This window comes from Protopterus annectens, chromosome 4.part0, assembly GCF_019279795.1.
Source record: "Protopterus annectens isolate FY-2018-M chromosome 4.part0, PAN1.0, whole genome shotgun sequence".
NCBI classification, from domain to species: Eukaryota; Metazoa; Chordata; order Ceratodontiformes; family Protopteridae; genus Protopterus; species Protopterus annectens.
Window position 1 is genome coordinate 1,080,555,333 of NC_056733.1, and position 17,119 is coordinate 1,080,572,451.

Here is a 17,119-nt window from a genome sequence, read left to right on the forward strand (position 1 = left end):
GATAAAAATCAAAAAAATTGCAAACGTCCTGAGATTTTAGGACAAAAATATTTCCTACGTTTTCTTTAACAGTTGTATAAAACAGTTATTTTTTTTATCTGGAACACCTAAATGTCATATGAGCTAGCATAAGCAACTCAAATACCACAAGAATAAGATTTTATTTTGGCAAAAAAGTGAAGTTCTGTCCTTTATACTGGTCATGGGTATGTTTTGTCCTGCAAAATCTGACATTATTGCAAAAAAAGTCCACTTTGGGCATTTGAAAAGGTGACAACCCTAATCTTAACCCCTCGTAAAATTTATGACATTTGGAAAAAGGTGGTCAATTATTCTTAACACGTAATGACTATAATTAAACTTACTGACTGCTTTTAGTTCAGAAAATGCATTTAATTCGCATTCACGTATTTTGGCCGTCTCAAGTTAATAGTACTAATAGTTTAAAAGCTATTCTCGATTATTTCTGGACTTTTTTCCCCAGCTGATTGAAAGCCATGAACGCCACAACTGCAAAACAAGCCACATGTGTAACGTGTAAATACAGCACAAAATATACATAATGCGAATTTACAAAACGCGCAGTAATTACAAAACCTTTTCAAAGAAAAGACTGTAATAGTAATCATAAATGCCGCTTAATTTAATGATGTCATTAATCCGCGACGGTTAGATACTTGCTTTCTTCAGGCTGCGGATAGCCTTGAGTGGACAGCTGATTTTTCCCATTTTTTTACATGGAGGTAACGTGCTTTCATGGAGCACGGAAAAGGTTGCAGGGTGATCGTTATGGGGGACCCGGGGCTCAACCTGGTCTTGAGCATTTACGATCACAGAGGAGGGAGCTTGAGAAAGGTGAGAGCAAAAGGCTACACTTCAAAGGAAATAAAAGTGGCAGTGAGTAGTTATAAGTAAAAGTATGGGATAGCTGATATGAGCAAAGTAGGCAAACCTGTTTAAATAAGGAGCAGGAAAGGCCAAAGATAAGAAAATGAAAGTAAGTTGACAAGCACTTACGGTCATAAACATGGGTGTCTAACTTTTATCTTCCCATGTGTGAAGCAGTAGTACTAGTGAGCATGGCTGTAGCCGTCATTTGCCATGATGTAAATCACAGTGTGCAGATTTTTTTGAACTACTTTTGGGGAGGTCCGTGCCAGCTTACAACGATTACACCACTTCATCTCTCATATCATGCAAGTTCGTACCATAACCTGTTTAATCTTATTCATTGCCATGGTGCATCGTATCTCCCACATAATAATGCACCTATGTCATTTGGATTTTGCCGGTATGTGGTTCTGCATCACTGATCACCCTATGATCCCTATGTATAAGAGTTGGGGAAGAACCCCAAAACCCTGCCTGAAAGAAAAGAGGGTAGATCATATGCTGCTTTGTCTTTCTTCATCCCTTCTGACTTGTACGAGTAGTTTGCCTTTGGACACTATGCCTCTGTGCCATGAGCTAGTGCGTATAGGTTAATGCCTGAAGAGGTGACATGAAGCAATATACTTTATTGGGCATGCTTAGTGAACTTATGTAAACCTGATTTGAGGTGCTACTGAATTTCACCTTCCATCACTACAGTAAAGTAATACATAATAACTATACTTTGTAACAAGGGCTAACACCTCCCTTGATTCCTATACCTCCCTTGCATAACAGTGCAGAATAGTATTTGGGAAGCTTTAATTGGGGCACTCTGCTTTTTTTGCTGAGCAGTATGGGAGATGCAAGGACTAAAGGGTGATAGCTAATCCTGTTACACTTTGTAAGGGATGTAGTTATACAAGTAGCATAAGGTGATGAACCGTGTTCAGTAATATCAATTACTGACTGCATCATTTTGACCAGCTCAGAGGTACTGCATGCCCAATCTTAAAATGTAGAAATTAAGCCGGAAGTGTGCATGTGAGCTAGGAAAGAAAGTAAATGTGTCTGCATTGGTGTCTGCTCATTACATTTTTCAATTAAAGAGATCGAGCACAATTTTTTTAATGTATGCACTGCATTTTACTTGCGTAGCATGAAACCAGCTCTCCAATAAGAAAAAGCATTCTTATATCTATGTTTTGAAAATTCCCTTCTTTATTCTACTTTTCCCAACATTTTCCACTGTCAGACAGCTCTTTTATTATCCACAACCTTTATGTTTGTGAAAGCTTCATCCTATTCTTTCTTCCCGTAAACATAATCACCTTGTGTGGAACATGTGTGTGTGTGTGTGTGTGTGTGTGTGTGTGTGTGTGTGTGTGTGTGTGTGTGTGTGTGTGTGTGTGTGTGTGTGTATAGATATATATATATGTATACACACACACACGCGCATGTATTTATATGTAATATATACGTATTTTATATATGTTTTTATGTATACATATATATATATTATATATAATGTACATAGTATGTTATATATAATGTATATTATATTTAATATATAATGTATATAATGTATATTGTATATATTATAATATATGTGTATATTATATATATATATGTATGTATATATATATGTATATATTATAATATATGTGTATATTATATATATATATATATGTATATATAATATATGTGTGTATATTATGTATAATATATGTGTGTATATTATGTATATATATATGTGTATTATGTATAATATATGTGTGTATATTATATATATATATATATATATATGTATATATAATATATGTGTGTATATTATATATATATATATATATATATATATATATATATAATATATGTGTATATTTTATATATATATATATATATATATATATATATATATATATGTATATGTATGTATATATAATACATGTGTGTGTGTGTGTGTGTGTGTGTGTATATTATATATATCTGTAAATCTGTATATTGTATATAATATATATATCTGTATATTATATATTTATTTTACATTTGTTAACCGGGGGTGTCTGACTGAGCCGAAAAGGCCCTTTTTCAGCAGAGGCCTGGGGAGAAAAGCTCCACAAAGAAAAATTACAGACACATTTAGTTATTTAGACATGATCAGTATACACACAAATTACAAGAGACATGTTTTTACAGTGGTATGAGGCACAAACAGTTACAGTGGAGAGAACAATCAAAAAATATTAATTTTAAAAATAAAGGTAAGTAATAGATTTGTGGTGTACGGCTGAACTTTGGAATGTAGGTAGAATACATACATAGTACACAGGTACAGTACATACATTGTAGGTTAGCCAGTGTTTGTGAGTAAGATTGAAAAACTATTATCAATTGGTCTAGATTTAGTATGTATATGTTATCCGCTTTCACTAGCCTGGGGAGCAGTCATGGCACTGCCAACTTTGCTTGAGATGTTGCCTGATGAGGTCTTTAAAGGAGGCTTTGGATGATGTGTTTTGAATGCTAGTAGGGACAGAGTTCCATTTTTTAGCCACCGAACTACTATATAGTGCATCTCCAAAGCTACTGTAGCTGTTGGTGACTTCTAGTAGTAGTTTGCTTGATGATCTAAGAGGCCTTTTGGCTGAGTGATGTTGTACTAGGATTTTGAGGGCAGGACACTTATTGGGGAGGTAATAGATAGAATGACAGAGGCAGAGCTGATTGTAGGTTAGGAGGTTGGGCAGTTCAAGCCAGTGGAGCTGTCTCAAAGCAGTACAGTGATGAGTTCTATATGAGCAATTTGCAGCAAAGTGGGCAATTCTGTTATAGCAAGCTTCCATTTTGCTTAGTTCAGTTTTGTTGAGATTAGTCAGAATGGGAGATTCATAGAGTAGGGTGGATAGAAGTTGGGAGCGAGCAATGGCTGATCTTGTGTTGTTGGTAAGAAATGGTTTGATACGGTAGAGTGACCCCAGTTTGGCATGTACTTTTTTAATAGTTAAGTTCAGATGACTATCAAATTTTAGGTGGGAGTCTGTGGTTATTCCCAATAGCTTAGTCTGTGCCACTGGAGCAATTGGAGTAGCATTTGTGGAGTAGATAGTGAATTGACTGTTAGTGTTTTTGTTAGAACTGGTTATAATCATAAGCTGAGCTTTCTTTGGATTGAGGATAAGTTGGGCTTTGGTAAGGTAGTTTTCAACGTCAGAGAATGCTAGTTGAGTTGTTTGCAGGAGGGTAGGAATGTTTTGTGCAGCACAGATTAAGATAGTGTCATCTGCATACTGAATTATAGATGCATGTTGTGCGGAGGTCATTTGTGAAGACTGTGAATAGTAGTGGTCCTAAGATAGAACCCTGTGGGACTCCTATAGTTATGGGCAGCTGAGGAGAGAGAGAATTTTCTCATTTCACAGCTTGGTACCTGTCAGTTGTAGCTTTGGAACCAGGTAAGAGTGGAATTAGATAGATGATATTGGTTTAGTTTGTTTAGCAGGATTTGGTGTGAGACTGTGTCAAATGCTTTGGACATATCCAAAATAAGAGTTGACACTTGCAGGCCTTCATTTTTGAGACGGTTTACTGTGACTGTGAAGCAGAGGAGAGCTGTAGTGGTACTATGGGCAGGTCTGAAACCATGCTGAGTAGGTGACAGGATGTTGCAGTCTAGGAGATAGTTTAGCATCTGGGTATGGATGCATTTTTCTAGGATTTTGGCCAGGGGGGAGAGTAAAGCAATGGGTCTGTAGTTATTAAGTTCAGTGGAGGTCCCGCCTTTATGTATGGGTGTAACATAGGATATTTTCCAGAGTTTGGGCACATAGTTGTCAACAATTGATCTGTTTATGAGAGTGGAGACTGGGATAGCAATAGCATCTGCTGTAAGTTTCAAGAAATAGCTGGGGAGTAGGTCGGCTGCTGTTGATGAGGTTTTTAGTTTGGAGAGCATGCTTTTGATTGAAGTGGTGGAAACTGTTTTAAGGGTAAAGCTTGTATTAGTGTTATTTGTGTTGGGGGGGATAGTGAGGAAGGAACTGTCCTGTGATACTAAGGATAGAATTGAGTTCACAAAGTGGGAGTTGAATTGTGTTTTGATGGGAACTTTAGTGTCAGGGGTGGTTGGTTTGGGGGTAGCCTTTTGGGTGGATTTTAGTAGCTCGTTTACATTTTTCCAAAATTTTTGTGGGTTGTGTTGGTATTTAGTTTGTAATGTTGTGTAGTAGGATTTTTTGTCCAGCCTAATGCATTTTTTTGCATGGTTGCGCAGTTCTTGGTACTTAGTTAGGCTTTGTGTTTCTTTGTTTTTTTTTATAGTAATGCCAGGCAGTGTCTCTGGACTTGAGGATTTGTTTGGTTTCTTTACTGAGCCAGGGGTTTGTAGAGGTTCTAACCTTGTTTTTGCGCAATGGAGCGACAGTGTCTAGGTGTTGTAGAAATGTTTTGTTGAAATATGCTACAGCCTGGTCAAGTGGGAGGGTTTTTAGGGGGGGTCCAGTCACAGTTACACAGTAAAGTGTTGAGGACCTCAGGAGAGAATTTTTTTGTGTTTCTAGTGGATATATAGTTAGTGGTTTTGCATATGCTTGTTCTACTACGTATAAAGTATATTATGTTGTGGTCACTTAAGGTGTCTGGGAGACTGCCTGTGTGAGGGTACAATGTGGGGTTGCTAGTTAGGACCCAGTCAAGGATGGATTCCCTTTTAGATTTTTATCACACCTAGTTGGAATTTGGACTAGCTGCTGGTAGCCATGGAGATTTATTAGATTACTTGGTGGTTATGATATACAGGTGAACCAATCTAGGTTGAAGTCCCCCAGAATAAGGGTTTCTTGTGTGTATGTGGAAGAACACCAGGATAAGAAGTCTTCAAGGCTAGCAGGTGTATTACCAGGTGGAATATAGATCACAATTGTGGTGATGACCTTTTTAGGGTGAAGTTGAAGTTGTGAGATAAGTATGTCCCAGTTATTGGGGGAGGGGTAGGAGTTTGGTAATTGCTGGACAGTTAAGTTGACTTGTAGAGTAAGGCAGTTCCACCCCCTTTACGAAGTGATCTGTCTTGTCTAATGATATTGTAGCCGGTAGGGAGAACTTCGAGTTAGCTATGTTTTTATTTAGCCAGGTTTCTGTTAAAGCAACTATGTCTGGGGAGTAGTGTGCTATTGTGGCCTGGAGTTCAGGTATTTTATTTTTGATACTTCTAATATTAATATTTAGCATTAAAAGATGGTTGGTTTTGCTGCTGTTGTTGATTTGCCCAGGGATGAAGAAAGTGATGGTGTTATGTTCTGACATTTGTGTTGGAGCAGTTTGTGTTGGACAGAATGGATTTGGGCCTGGGTTGGGGTGGATATCCCCACTTATGGTGAGCCTGGAGTTAAAATGGTTATACAGATGTTGGAGTTTGGTGAGGAGTGTGAGAAAGTATTGTGTTTTTTTGGAGTAGGAATGAGAGCATATGTGTTTAGTTCTGAATTGGTCTGTTATGTAGTTCTTGAATAAGTGTGGGCATATATTATTATAATGTGTGGTGTCTGTGTATGAGAGTGCATAATGCAGTTTTGTGCTACTAAGTTTAGGGATATTGCTAGAGTGATAACTTGTGGTATTGTAAAGAATTATGAGAAGACAGACTAGATTTAGTTGTGTGATAGTCATGGTTATAAAGTTTATGTTGTTTCTAGGTGGGGGGGTCTGAATAGGAATTATAGGGTTGCACTATATGTGGATGGGGAAAGTAGTGTGGGTGATGCAAAAAATGCCTAGTGGGAATGAGAGTGATTGGGAGTATTTTGTGGGGAGCAAGTTGGTGTGGTTTAATGTGATATGACTTGAGGAGCTGTGATTGGTGCAGGTGATGTGAGGGTGAGCTGTGGGTGTGGCTATGATTACTATAAATGTAGAGGTAGTGGGGGCGGGAGGGAATAGGGGGCAGGGGAGTGGAGAGAGCCTGAGCGTTAGCGAGGGCGAACGGAGCGGGGCAGAGCCAGAGCCAACCAAGGCAAGAGAAAAAAGTAATAATTACTTTACAAATCTGAACACTTTTAAAACAAATTCCTGAGGTCTAATGGCTTACCGGCTAGCAGAATGTAATTGCTGTAGAGCACTTGTGTCCTGGTGGGAGACTAGAAATTTAAAGATGGCTCCATGCTCAGCAGGATTCTAATATAGACTTTGTATTGGGGAGGGAGATATCACAAGGGGTGTAAAGCAGGTGGAATGCAAAGAAACCAGAGAGGCAATCAGTGGAAATCAGTGAAGGCCTCAGAGGGGGTAAGTAATAATTCAAACTACCTGTAAAGTGAAGGAGAGAAGAGACAGCAAAGTTTATTAAGGTTGGGAGTGTGTCTTCACATTGACTTGCTGATTAGTAACCAGTTTGTGCACAGATTAGAGTAGGGAGATACATTAGCAATGAAGGGGAATGCATAGAGATGCAAATAAACAGGTGGGCCTCCAAGTGATACAAACTAAGGCAGAAAGAACTGAGAGGGCTGCTTGATGGTTAATTTAATTTAGTCACAGGGATGTGAATTAAATCTATACTGTCTATTGGACAGTTAGGATTACTGTACTATCGGGGGGGGGGGGGACACGAGGCTACAACAGTCAGTTTTATTAGCAAGCTGAGAACTACTAAGAAATACTGCTAATGTAATAGCTTCACTCTCATAAAACATACAAGTAGAATGCCTGGGTGGACTGACCCTGCTCTTGAGGCTCAAAATGTATATCCTTGTTTAGTTTGCAATACTGATTCCTTCTTACACTGTATAGATGGAGTGGTAGCCACAGACTGCAGATTTGCTTGAGTGTGCTACTGTATAGATGGAGTGGTAGCCGCAGACTGCAGATTTGCTTGAGTGTGCTCGGCTAGCAGAATGTAATTGCTGAAGAGCACTTGTGTCCTGGTGGGAGACTAGAAATTATATATATACATATAGCTGTATAATATATATATATATATATATATCTGTATAATATATATATACCTGTATAATATATATATATATATATATATATATATATATATATATATATATATATATATATATATATATATAATCTGTATATTTATATGTATATGTATATTATATATATGTGTGTATGTATAAATATATATATATATATATATATGTATATATATATATATATATATATATATATATATATATATGTATATATGTATGTATATATATATATATATATATATATATATATATATGTATGTATATATATATATATATATATATATATATATGTATGTATATTTTATATATATATATATATATATATATATGTATGTATATTTTATATGTATATATTTTATATATATATGTGTGTGTGTGTATATATATATATATATATATATATATATATATATATATATATATATATGTAAATATGTATATTATATATATGTGTGTATATATATGTATATTATATATATATATATATATATATATATATATATATATATATATATATGTATGTATATTTTATAATATATATATATATATATATATATATATATATATATAATATATGTGTCTGTGTGTTTGCACGTATGTATATATTTCTTTTACCTTTTATAAATTTAGTTACTAACATACTGGTGGATCCTTCTCTTCAGCATCCTCCATTTATATTGTCCACTGATAAAATCTTATGCTTAGTCCCTGGCGTAAGGATCGCAGTCTCTTCAGCTAAGATGTCTCCTAATGGAAAACATTTCTGTCAGTAGTTACTTAACTGCTTTCCTTACATGTATTCCTGCATTCACATATGTGATATCTGCTAACCAACTTTTGCCTTGTTCTCCTCTTTCTTACTCATTCCATTATTATATTGTCTGATTATACTAATGATCTATTTCTTCCTGTTTGATGGTCAGAGTCTATATAGCCTGGATTCCCTGAACTGTTAACCCCATTTTTAAAGCATCCAGCGTTATCTTCATGTTTTACTGCATGAACACCTTATTTTTCCTTTTGTGTATTTTATTTTAACTGTAATTTGAAGTATCTCAACTGTTTGCTCCATATGTTATTTGGCCCTTTTTTGGGAAATACCCCCACACCCTCCTATCTCTTTGCTTTAAGACTGGTGGACTTTAGTCCAGAAATATGTTCATAGGAGGTTACTAAGCTAATGGCCTAGCCAAATTCAAACCTCGTTCCCTTAAGGGTCTAGAGATATGGTCTGTGTTATAAGCAGATCTAAATCAGCACTAACTGCCCCTATCCAAGAGGGACACAGGTGAAACCCCTGGGGTGAATTTGTGGTTTCCTGTCCAGTTATCCGAGTTATGCTTAAAAGGGGTTAACGAGGAGCTCTGTTTAACCTGTTTTGGAAGTTTATTGCAGAGGAGAGGCAACCTCTGGGAGACATATTTGTCCCTCCAGCAAGTCATGTTGATGTCGCATGCTAGGTTATGGTCCCTGGAGCGAGTCAGTTGTGTACCATTTGACTTACAGATGTGCAGCATTTCCATTAGGGCAGGATCAGAGGTTGCTCTGTATGCAAGGCACAGGTCGCCTCTGAGTAGTCTATATGATACAGTATAGTGACAGTGATTTCAGTCTGTCCATGTAAGACATGTGCTTAAGACCCTGAAGTTTCTTTGTGAGGAACCACTGAAGTCTCTCCAGTTGCTGCAGGTGCCTATTTAGGTACCTACCAAAGGGAGCATTGTACTCTATTATTGGCCTGACGAGGGAAGAGTACAGGGGAGTTATAACCTCTTTTGTTCTGGAAGCTATGCCCTTGCTTATGAGATAAGTAATGTAGAAGGCCTTCTGTGCCACCATGGAGATGGGTCTATATCACCATATCGCACGACTAGTGCACTGAACACGTCTTAATCGACATGGAAATATCAACATTTTAAAATCTCGAATGTCTGCTTCAGCAAATTTTTTCCCAGGGGAAAAAAATTGCTGGGTCGTCATCAGGAATTTGCCCTTTTCCCCACTGTAGTGCGATATCGGAATTGGTATATTTAGTTGGGGTGGGGGTGAAGTCACCCCACTACGTAGGGTTTCCAAGGTAGCGGCAGAGCGGGATTTTAAAAGGTCAATATTTCCCTGTCGATTAAGATATGTTCAGTGAACTGGTCTTTCGACATGGTAATACAGACCCATGGAGACATGGTGATCAAAAGTAAGGTTGCTGTCAACCTGTGTGCCCAAATCTCTCATAGGTTCATAGGTTCATAGGTTCATACTAGGCTATCTGCCCAAGGGCATTTATAAGCCTAGCCCATAGTTATGTGGCTTTCGCCACCCCTTTAGTTTGAATAAAACTATGCCTATCATTTTGCTGTGCCTCTGTCAAGCAGTGACGCTGAAGTAATCCCTGGGGTATATCTGCAATCTCCCATCCATTGGTCAAGATTCCTCTTGAACAAGACCAGAGAGGTGCTCTGCCTCACATGTACCGGGATTTTGTTCCACAGCATAGGGAGTCTCTGGGTGATGAATCTGTCCCTCCAGCACATTCTATTTATAACCGTGTCAAGGTTTAAGTCTCCCGCCCTTGTGGTTCTGAGGGATCTAGATTTTTGAGGTGAAGCATATTCATCAAATCTGGGTTTGACATGGCCTTATATGTCAGGCACAGGTCACCTCTGAGCAAGCGGTGTGAGACTGAATAGAGCTGGAGTTCTTTCAGTCGGGCAGCATAAGACATATTTTTGAGACCCTTTATCCTTTTGGTGAGGAACTTTTGGGGCCTTTCAAGCTGCAGCAGGTGTCTGGTCAGATACATTCGAACGGGCATTGTACTCAATCATAGGTCTAATAAGTGATGAGTACAGGGGGACGATGACCTCCCTTGATCTAGATGTGAATCCCTTCATGATCAGGTGGGTGATATAGAAGGTTTTCCTAACTACTTTAGCAACATGAGTGTCAAACGAAAGGCTACTGTCAACCTGGGTCCCCAGATCTCTGATGACTTTTTCTGTGCTCAGTGGATTGCCACCTATATGGTAGCTAGGGGTAACCTTGTTTTTCCCAAAGGGTATGACTATGCATTTTTTGGCGTTTAACTTCAGGCCATGGCTCTGGCACCAGTTATCCATTTCTGTGAGGCTCTCACCACTGATTTAGAACTTAGGGTGTTGTTATTAATATGGTAATCTGCAGGGACATCGCCTTTGACAAAGGGGACGATAATGCATTTTTTTTGCATTGAGTTTAAGACCATGACTTTGGCACTAATCATTGGTTTGCATAAGTCCTTCTTGTAGAATGTTGGCATCATCTGGGGACTCCATAACTGCTCCCAGTTTGCAGTCATCAGCAAACTTTGTCAGACACAGATCTTTTTTTTTTACTTGTACTTCTGAGAAGTAGATTCCAAGCAGTAGGGTTCCCAGCACCAATCCCTGTAGAACACCACTGGTAATGGGTCTGCTGGTGGAGGTGGAGTCCGCTATTTTGACTGTATGTGTTCTGTCAGTGAGCCAGTTTGTAACCCACGTGACAGTATATGGATTGACCTACAGCTGGGTGAGTTTTTCATTGATGCTTGAGTGGGGAAGTGTGTCAAAGGCATTGGTCAAGTATGGGTAGGCTGTATGCAAAGATTTGCCTTCATCTATGTCTTTGACAGTCTCAAAGAAGTTTACCTAGTTCAACAGGCAGGATCTCCCTTTAATGAAACAAAATTGGGTTGGGTCAATTGTTTGAAGGTCTCCTATATCCTTGTTGATAAGGTCCATGATGATTCTCTCCATGGCCTTGCAGATAAGGCTGGTAAGGTTAATGGGTCTATAGTTCCCAGGGTTGGTGGATGCACCCCACCCTTGAGCAAGGGGATGATGATGGTAGCTGTTTTCCATTCAGCAGGGACAAAACCAGTGCTTGGGCTGTGGTTGAAAAGGGGTACTCAATGGTGCTGCTAACTCCTGTTTTAAACATTGAGAGCGCAGCCTGGGGTGTTATCAGGTCCCATAGAGGCTGTGTTTTTGGCCTTGGAGAGAGCAGTTAAGACTTATTGTTTAGAGATACTAGGTGGAGAGTAGGTGGTAGGAATGTTTTGGGGTATATGTGGCAGGGACGGGGGTGAAGTTTTCAATGAACCTGTTCACTAACAGGTTGGCTATTTTCACTGGTTCAGTGTATGTGGTACCATTCACTACCAGTTCAGCCCAAACCTGGGCCTTTCCTTTAAGGTTTTGGATGTAGCTAAAGAATGCCTTATGGTTATCTTTAGCTAGGGATACTAATATAGATTCATAGTTAGCTTTAGAGGACTTTACAAGATGTCTTATTTGCTTGCTCAAGCTGAGAAGGGTGTGCTTCCAGTTATGAGATCATTCCTTCTTGCTCTTAGACAGCAGTGTCTTCCTCTTATTATATAACCTGTTTATGGCGGATGTCCACCATGCAAGCTTGTTTTTTCTTGAGGATTTTGCTTTGGTCTTATCGGAATCGGCTGAGTCAGTACACTTGTGTAGATGTTTATACAATGCATTGGTGTGTATGCCAATATAGGTGTCCTTGCCATCAGTGCAGATAGGAGCTTTGAAGCTATTAATGCTGTCTTGTAAGAGGCTGTAGTTGGCTTTGGAGAAGTTTTTTAGCCTCATTTCTAATGAGAGGGGTCTGATGCTGTTGTTACTGATTTATGATCAGACTTCAGCAGGGAGGGCCGCACACTTGTGATGGTGCACCGTTCTGCCATGTTGGTGAGTACCAAATCTAGAATGTTTGAGCCCCTTGTGGGTGGTGCCAACTATCTGCTGCAAGGCATTTGAGTTAAAGAAGTCCAAGAACGTTTGGGCAAGTGTGTTTGTACACTTATAATTTGCGCAGTCTATGAATGGGTAGTTAAACTTACCCATAACCAGGGTGTTTGGTTGTATTTTTAGCGACTCTAGTAGATCCAAGTAGGCAGTGTGGATATCATGGTTCATGGAAGGGAATCTATAGCTGGCGATAACTTGGAGAGGGGTCTTTCTTATAGTTATTTGCGGATGGAGTAACTCTAGGGAATCATTCTGTTTAACCAGTTTGGAGGTGTACTTATCTTTGATGAATATTGATACTCCTCCTCCTTTAGTTTTCACGCATTTATTTTGTGGTTTGAACGTGTGGAAGGCATTATATCTCAGTATGGCTGGGGTGATGTCCATGGCCTTGAACCAGGTCTCTCTGACTGCACAGATTGTCATCATCTTCCAAAGTGGAGTGCTTCCAGTGTGTGCAGTTTCAGATTTAAACTCCTAACGTTTAGCAGCATAACATTAAAGTTGTTTTTTGAGGATGGTTTCATCCTGATTTAACTATATATGTTTAAATATCAGGTTATGGCTGAAAGGGCCCCTGGGCCAGTTCATTTACCTGGTTAACAAGTAGATGAGAGTTATGCCATAGAGCAAGGGTACCTAATCTGAGTGGGGTAAAATCATGGGAGCTGGGTGCACTGATCTGCAATTTCTAGCTATTCCCTGATAGTGAGAATGGATGAACTGATACACTGGTGGCTGGGTCATGCTCAGTAATGCATTTGCATAGAGTAAGCCTTTCTGCATTAGTGATGGGGGTTGAAGAGTATAAGTCTGTAAATGTGACCTTTTGATAAAAGTGACAGTAGCAATGCAGCTTTTCATTAAAATTGGATTAGGCTTGATAAACTTGATGAGGAGGTTTTTATTTAAATTGGTAAAGACCATGCATTCTGTACAGTGCTAGCAAAAAAAAAAACGTTTGTGTGTTCATTTCTATGCATGTATACATATATGTATACTTGTATATTACAGATATAGCCACTTTGTGCACTATTCCCTTGCTGTCTTCTTCCCAGGTTAAGTCAGACCATAAATTTGTGACATTCACTTTTATCATCCATAAAGCCCTTGCAACAAACATCTTAAATTCATAGATTTCAAACGTACCAACCTTGTCCAGTTCTACAACTAGGTTTCAAAATTCAATTCCGGCAGCACCAGCTCCAGTGCTGGCAAAGAGTTCTATACCAGTTTAGATCAATGCATAGTGTTGGCTGTCCCTAAAAGACCATATGGGAAATTCAGAAGCAAACCACCCTGGTGGTCCATCAATATAAATAAAATTTACAACAAAAGGAAAAAATCCTTAAATTGTACATCAGATCCATACCCCTGTCATATCAAGGGTGGTGTCAGAAATACATGAAAAATACTACAAGGTCTTCTAAAGCAGACCATGAACTTAGGTTAGTATCTGAAGCGAAGAACATTATAAATCCTTCTGTAGCTACATTAAAGGACAATAATGGGATTCTGTTATTAAATGCTTAACTTCTCTGTCCTTTTTATTTATTTTATATATTTTATTTTACATTTGTTAACCAGGGGTGCCTGACTGAGCCGAAAAGGCCCTTTATCAGCAGAGACCCGGGGAGAAAAGCTCCATACAGAAAAATAATTACAGATGCATTTAGATATTTAGACATGATCAGTATACACACGCATTACAATATACATGTATTTACAGTGGTATGCAGCACATCAGCAGTTACAGTGGAGAGAAGAAACAAGAAAACGTTAATTTAAAAATAAAGGTAATTAATGGATTTGTGGTGTACAGCTGAAATTTGGAACATAGGTACTTTTTCTCCCTATTAAGTGTCCCTGATATGAATAAACAAAAATACAGCATGTAAAATATTTTAAATCAACTGTTTTTCTCCACTAGAACAGTACCTTACTGTACTGTGGTGGTTTCACTTTCAAAAAACATTTGTCCCGCCCTGGTAAAGCTTGCTGCAGTTTCCGTTTCATTGATGCCATCAACACCTATGAATACCGGTAGTTTTCTGGCCAATTCCTTCACCAAACTGACATTTCCACGACCTTCCTAAAAACCCACCCATGCTGTGATGTCACAGCTGCCTGGCCTTCCCTACCCATACAGAAAGTAAAGGCTAGAACAAGGGAACGGTACATGAGTCAAGTCTCCTGCTGTGGGCTGTCAATCACAGCAGTTTACAGGTCAAATTACCCTTAGCACTTTGACAACTAGGGAAGTTAGGCGTGAAGGGGGATGGGAGATGAGTCAAAGTAGTTTAAATTTAGGCTTCATAAAAACACTGCAGTTTAGCCATTCTAAAACGAAGCGGCAGTAAAAAGCACTTTGAAAGTCTGTTCTGTGGCATTTACACTGTTTGTGTTTTAAGTAGTCACTAAATGGTATGAAATGTTACTTAAAATTAACTGACTGAAAGACAGCAGTGTATGCATGCAAAATCAATGCAGTGACAGGAGCTTCAGGAAGAAATAGGCATACATGACATAATTTTTTACAGACAAGCACTGCATGATGGGACAGACTAAACAATCAGAATTATTTCAAGATGCCAGACCCCATGTGGTCAGATGCAGAAATTGCGTATAAAAATATTAAAAACCTGTAAATAGTCCCAAAGTGGTGTTAAAATGTAGGAAACACCAAATCATAATGAAATAAAAATGTTTTTTTTGAGTCTGGGGGTTTGGTTCTCCTTTAACAAACAATAAGAAAAACACCGAACACTGCCCTGAACTCAATCAAAATGACATCTCCCACTCAGATCCAGTAGATATTGCCAGTATACTAACAGAAATATTTAGTGCTAATGTTACCCCTGAGTCTTCTTTCCAAAGTGTACAAATCATTGCATCATTTACATCTCCTGTTATCACAAGGATGATGTACTGAAGGTGCCATCTAAGACCAAAAATGCTTCGGCCACTGGGCCTAGGAATATACCTGGATGTTTAATACATAGTGCTAAACATGCCCTCACAGAGCCACTCCTGTAACTGTTTGATCTAAGTTTAGCTACAGATTTTATCCCTGAAGTTTAGCATACCACAGTGGTAATGTCCCTACATAAAGATGACCCTGCCACTGACCCTAGAAGTTATAGACCCCTCATCTTGATGAATCTCATACATAAAACTTGGATTTTATTATAACCGATCTCATAAACCGTAATGATAAAAACATTTTTAGACTTGACCCTTAGCAGTTTGACTTGGCAAGGTAAGATCTTGCCTAATGAATCAGGTTAATTTCAAAAGATTCATAGCCTGTTGCTAGGGTACCTACCTAAAGGGCCTCTCTAAGCCTATCTATGTTTTCTCCAAAAGAATAATTATGTCCTGCATCCAAATAGGACATTGAGGGCCAGGCATTTATAACCAAGCCTGGTGTAAATTTCCTGTTCCCCATTCACTTGTGTAGGTTGTGCTTAAACTGGGTAATATACGAACTCAGCTTCACATGGATGGGAATCCTGTTCCGTAGGAGGGGCAGTTCCTGGGACACATATCTGTCTCTCCAGCATGTTCTGTTTAAGTCACAGCCAAAATTCAGGTCCCTAGATCTTGTTTTTGTGGTGCTCTTTGGCTTACAAATATGTAGGAGATTCCTACGCATGGTATTTGTGAATGCTTTGTAAGCCAGGCATAGATCACCCCTTAGCAATCTATAGGAGACTGAGTAAATGGAAAGGGCTTTAAGGCACTCTATGTAAGGCAGGTTTATTATGCCGTGTATTCTTTTTGTAAGAAACCTTTGAAGTTGTCTTAGTTGCTGCATATGCATGGTCAGCTACATACCAAAGGGACCACTATACTCTATGACTGGACCGATAGAGTACAGTGGGATAATGACCTCTTTGGACCTAGATGCAAAGCCCTTACCTGCAGGTTGCACACCATAAAAGGAGTTCCTCACCACTGTGGCCACATGGTGGTCGAAGATAAGGTTACTGTCTACCTGTTTACCCAGATCCCTGACCACTAGGTTGACTCTTAAGAGTGTATTATCAACATGGTATTTAGCCAGAATGGTTGATTTCTCAAAGGGTCCTGCCCTTATGGGCCATTTTAAGCCTTGTTAGTTTCCCTTTCAAAGGTAAGAATCAACCCCTGTACCTTGTGTTTTTGAAGTAAATAACCTTAACCATTATACCAACCCCCAACTAATTAACTCCAGCCCGATAGTTAAATGAAGAAAAACACACACACATACAGGCACACACACAGGTTGACTGGTGTGAGATTAGAACCCATATCTATCTAGTTACACTAGCTAGAGAACACAGTACTTAACAATAGTACCACAGAAGATGCAGTATCTGGAGTGGGAGCTAGGACCTCTAGCCAGATAAGTTTGCATATGACTGCAAATTAGGAGCAATTGTCAAGTCTCTCTCTGATACCTAAACCCTTCAACAAGAACTCGCACTTTGGAAATATCTGGTGTAC

The 17,119-nt window shown here is 38.7% G+C and overlaps 1 protein-coding gene across 2 annotated transcripts in view; it reads left to right on the forward strand.

Moving 5' to 3' along the window:
• Positions 1–661: 661 nt before the first annotated feature.
• Positions 662–17,119, forward strand: part of TMCO6 (transmembrane and coiled-coil domains 6) — a 518,761-nt gene continuing 502,303 nt past the window's right edge. The window contains exon 1 of one of the 2 annotated variants that reach the window (XM_044069021.1): positions 662–855. In XM_044069021.1, the coding sequence (XP_043924956.1) occupies positions 738–855 (118 nt within the window). In that variant the 5' untranslated portion in view covers positions 662–737. The remainder of the gene's footprint in view (positions 856–17,119) is intronic. The other variant, XM_044069020.1, reaches the window with a different exon arrangement.